The sequence below is a fragment of the Ranitomeya variabilis genome, chromosome 4 (genome assembly GCF_051348905.1).
Source record: "Ranitomeya variabilis isolate aRanVar5 chromosome 4, aRanVar5.hap1, whole genome shotgun sequence".
Lineage (NCBI taxonomy): Eukaryota > Metazoa > Chordata > Amphibia > Anura > Dendrobatidae > Ranitomeya > Ranitomeya variabilis.
In genome coordinates this window covers 584,210,102-584,214,179 of record NC_135235.1, presented here as the reverse complement: position 1 = coordinate 584,214,179, position 4,078 = coordinate 584,210,102, and the positions used below count along the sequence as shown (strand labels likewise).

The 4,078-nt window shown below is 49.8% G+C and overlaps 1 protein-coding gene across 1 annotated transcript; it reads right to left on the bottom strand.

Annotated features, from left to right (window-relative positions):
- Positions 1 to 2,057: 2,057 nt before the first annotated feature.
- LOC143768125 (uncharacterized) lies at positions 2,058 to 3,869 on the bottom strand. The gene is made up of 2 exons (XM_077256811.1): positions 3,431 to 3,869; positions 2,058 to 3,352 (listed from the first exon to the last, which is right to left on the bottom strand). Exon 2 carries the CDS (start codon positions 3,159 to 3,161, stop codon positions 2,058 to 2,060), a length of 1,104 nt encoding a protein of 367 aa, XP_077112926.1. The 5' UTR covers positions 3,162 to 3,352; positions 3,431 to 3,869.
- Between the last annotated feature and the right edge of the window lie 209 nt (positions 3,870 to 4,078).

Sequence of the window (4,078 nt, the reverse complement as noted above, 5' to 3'; positions counted from 1 at the left end):
TGCCTCCGCTGGGTCCGTGAAGAATGAGGAAGAACCATTGTGTACGACACGGAGCCGGGCCGGATAGAGCATAGAGTAGACAATGTTCTTATCCCTGAGTTGTTTCTTAACATCCATAAATCGCGCCCGCTGCTTTTGAAGCTCCATAGAGAAATCTGGAAAAATTGATACGGTAGCATTATTAAATTTAATAAGGCCCTTCTGTCGCGCCAAGCGGAGGGCGGCATCCCTGTCTCTGCAATTAAGGAGGCGTGCCAGGAGAGGACGCGGCGGGGCCCCAGGAGGTAAAGGCTTCGTTGGTACTCTATGAGCTCTCTCTACCGAGAAAGTTGAGGAGAATTCATCCCCCAATGAAGATTTGAGCCATTCCTCTAAGAACTGTTCAGGCCGCTGACCCTCTGACCTCTCCGGAAGACCTATAATTCGGATGTTATTGCGGCGTAGCCTATTTTCCAAATCATCTGCCTTTTGCTTCCACGCATTTACAGATCCAGTAGCTTTAGTCAATTTAGCCTCCATTGGAGTAATAGTATCTTCTATGTGGGATACCCTTGTTTCAACCTCAGAGATACGTCCCCTCATAGTCTGCATGTCATGTCGTAAGCGGCCCACCTCCGTATGCACATCCTCTATTTTCTCAGTGAGAGATGATCTAGTGAGAGAGATGGCCTGCATCAACTGTTCTGATGCCTGTTTAAGAGTCAATTCCTCCTCCTCCCCCTCTCCAGTACCATCAGAGGGGCGACCCCTGCGTTGAGATGATGTAGGGTTATTCCTAAGGTTGCGTGTAGTATCATGAGAGTCATCTTTGGCATATTTTTTAAGCTTTTCAGCCGCCGTCGCTCCTCTGGAATGCTGCATGGCGGGTATACACGAGGGGGGGATCCCACAGAGCAACCACAAAAGCAATTGGAGACAAACTGTGCTCTGACTTTATGATGTTAAGTGGATCGAACTCCGACTCCAAGTCTTATATATATAGTGCTGGACTGCGCTCCAAGACTTCGTGTATTTGACAAATAATGAGAATCACCGGGCAGTAGTCTGGGTGAATACTTAGGACCAATATGATTGGCCAGGCATTCAATTTGTGAATGTAAGGGGGGAAACAGCGGTGAAGGGGTTAACTCCCAGTATTATGGTGCTGTTGATGAGGCGGTTATATGACAGGGGGGGGTACAGGGCCCAATATTTCAGGGCAGACATACACCGCACCACCCCTCTAATTATTTAGGAAGGGTTTGATTATCCCCCAAACAGCACCGCAGGTTTGAAAGGCACTACTCCCTCTGCTGTCAGGGAGCGTGCTATATTAATGGGTACTGTTCCCTGCATACACCGCTATCCCCCTCAGGTCTCCCTGTCTTTGCACATCAGACCACGCTCTCACCGCTGTGGTCCTGTCTCCGTCGGCTCCAGCGAAAAAGAAAAAGTCTGGTCCCAGCAGAAAATGATGGCGCCGCGTCCTGCAGACCAGAACACGCGCGCCCAAGATGGCCGCCGCTGCACGTGGGCCCTCCCGACTTCCCTGTCTTCGCAGCTCCCGCTGCCTCAGACCACCGCCGCAGCCGTCCGGAGCGTCGGTCCCAGCAGCCCCCTGTATGCAGGTAGCTCACCGTGTCCACCGGCGTTGTGCACCGCCGCGGCCTCCAGGATAAGGGAGGGGCTCAGCTCCGGGAAGGGGTAGCGCCGCACCCGGTATGTTCTCCTCCGTCTCGTGTGTAGGCACCCCGCTGCTCCCACCAGCGAGGTCGGTCACCGCCACTCCCAAGGCGGCAGAGGGTCCAGGGCTTCAGTCGGAAGCAGCGTCGCACCTTTTTTCTCCCGGCGTGCGCTCCAGAAATGGCCGCTGTTACACGTGGGGGGTCTCCTGCCCGCTTCAGCTTCCACCGCTCCCGGCTCCACGAATCCCCGCAGCGGTCTCCCAGGAGGTCTACAGGGCTCTCTGATGTATTGGGCTCCGGTTTAGTTTAGATACAGTCAGCTATTTTCATTATTTAAGGCAAAATTAGTTCAGGATAGATGGAGCTCTTCCCAGGTGCTTCCTGCTTCCTCGGCTACATAGCCACGCCCCCACTCAAGGTGTTTTTGGACACTCTACACCCTTTTTTGACTCCCTGATAGGATATAAACAGGGAATTGTCTTTTTTCCAGGGATCTGTTAAAGAAATATATTTAAGAAGGCATCTTTTGACATCTAATGTATGGAGTCTGAGTTCCTTTGGGTTTTTAGGATTAGGACAAAAGGTAGGGAGATTTATCTCCTGGAGTCTGTGGAACCTAGATGCTACTTTTGGGAGATAGAGGGGATCCGTTCTTAATACTACTCTATCTTCTCTAATCTGCATATAAGGAGTTAGTCTAGAGAGGGCCTGCAAATCACTAACTCTCCTAGCAGACGTAAGAGCAATCAAAAGAGCAGTTTTTAAGGACAGGATCTTTATAGACGCAGATTCTAAAGGCTCAAAGGGGGGTTCCGTTAACGCCGAGAGGACTAAGTTTAAGTCCCACGGGGCTAGTTTATTCTTAACGATGGGTCTTGATCTAGCGGCCGCTTTAATAAACCGAGCAATCCAATAATTTTTAGCTAACCCACAGTTATACAGTGCCCCCAAGGCTGAAACTTGGACTCTGAGGGTGCTTGTAGCTAGCCCCATTTCGAGACCTTTCTGCAGGAACTCCAAGATCTTTGGAATACTAGCTTTCTGACCGATAACCGATCCTGAGACTGAAAGGAATTTTCTCCAGATTCTTACATAAATATTTGTAGTGGAGTTTTTTCTGCTTTTTAATAGGGTATTAATAAGTCCGTCAGAAAATCCCTTTTTTCTTAATAATGACCCTTCAAATCCCACGCCGTCAGATGTAAACTGGCCACTCGTGGATGGAAGATCGGACCCTGTGAGAGGAGGTCTGGGAGTTCTGGGAGAATCCATGGTTGAGAAATGGACATCTTCCTCAACCAAGGAAACCATGGCCTCTTGGGCCAGAATGGCGCTATCAGAATCACATGAGCTCTGTCCTCCCGAATCTTTCTGAGGACTATCGGGATCAAGTTCAACGGGGGAAAGGCATAGGCTGTTTCGAAGTGCCAAGGAATCAGGAGAGCGTCCACCGCCACCGGATTGTCTCTGGGATTTAGGGAACAAAACCGACGACATTTTTTGTTTTCTTTGTTGGCGAAGAGGTCTATTTGTGGGTATCCCCAACGATGGGTGATCTGATCGAAGATGGTCTGATTGAGCACCCACTCTCCTTGCCCGAGCTTTCTGCGACTTAGAAAGTCGGCTACAACGTTGTGCTTCCCCTTTATGTGCAGTGATGTTAGTGACCGTAGATGATTCTCGGCTATCTGTAAGATACGACCCGATACCTCCATTAAGGACCTGGATCGGGTTCCCCCTTGGTGGTTAACGTAAGCTACCGTTACCTGATTGTCTGAGAATATTCTGACGTGATGGTCCTGTAAGGATATAAGGAAATATCTCAGAGCTCGTTCTACGGCCAACAACTCCTTGAGGTTAGATGACAAACTCTGTTCGGAGGGTGACCAAACCCCCTGGACCCACATCTCGCCCATATGTGCCCCCCATCCCGTGGGGCTAGCGTCTGTGGTTAATACTCGTGATATGTGGTTTATCCAGGGTACCCCCTTACGAAGGTTTGGAGCGTGTAACCACCAACGTAAGGACTGAATAGTGGCAATTGACAAGGAAAGAAAACTGTCCAAGTGACCTTCTAACCGACGAGTGTTGTACAGAACCTCCCACTGTAGGACCCTGGTGTGGTACTGGGCCCATCGTACTGCCGGGATGCACGACGTGAGTGAGCCTAACAGTGACATTGCTCCCCTCAATGTTATAACTGGATTAGCAATCACTCCAAGAATCTGTCGTTGGATCTTTTCCAACTTAGCGTCAGGTAGACGGCATTCTTGTAACCTTGAGTCCAATATGAGACCCAAGAATTCTTGGATCTCTAGAGGCTGCAACCGTGACTTTTTAAAATTGATTATCCACCCCAACCTTTGCAAGGCTGCGATTACTTTGTGTAGTTGGGACGTGCAGTGTGATTCGGA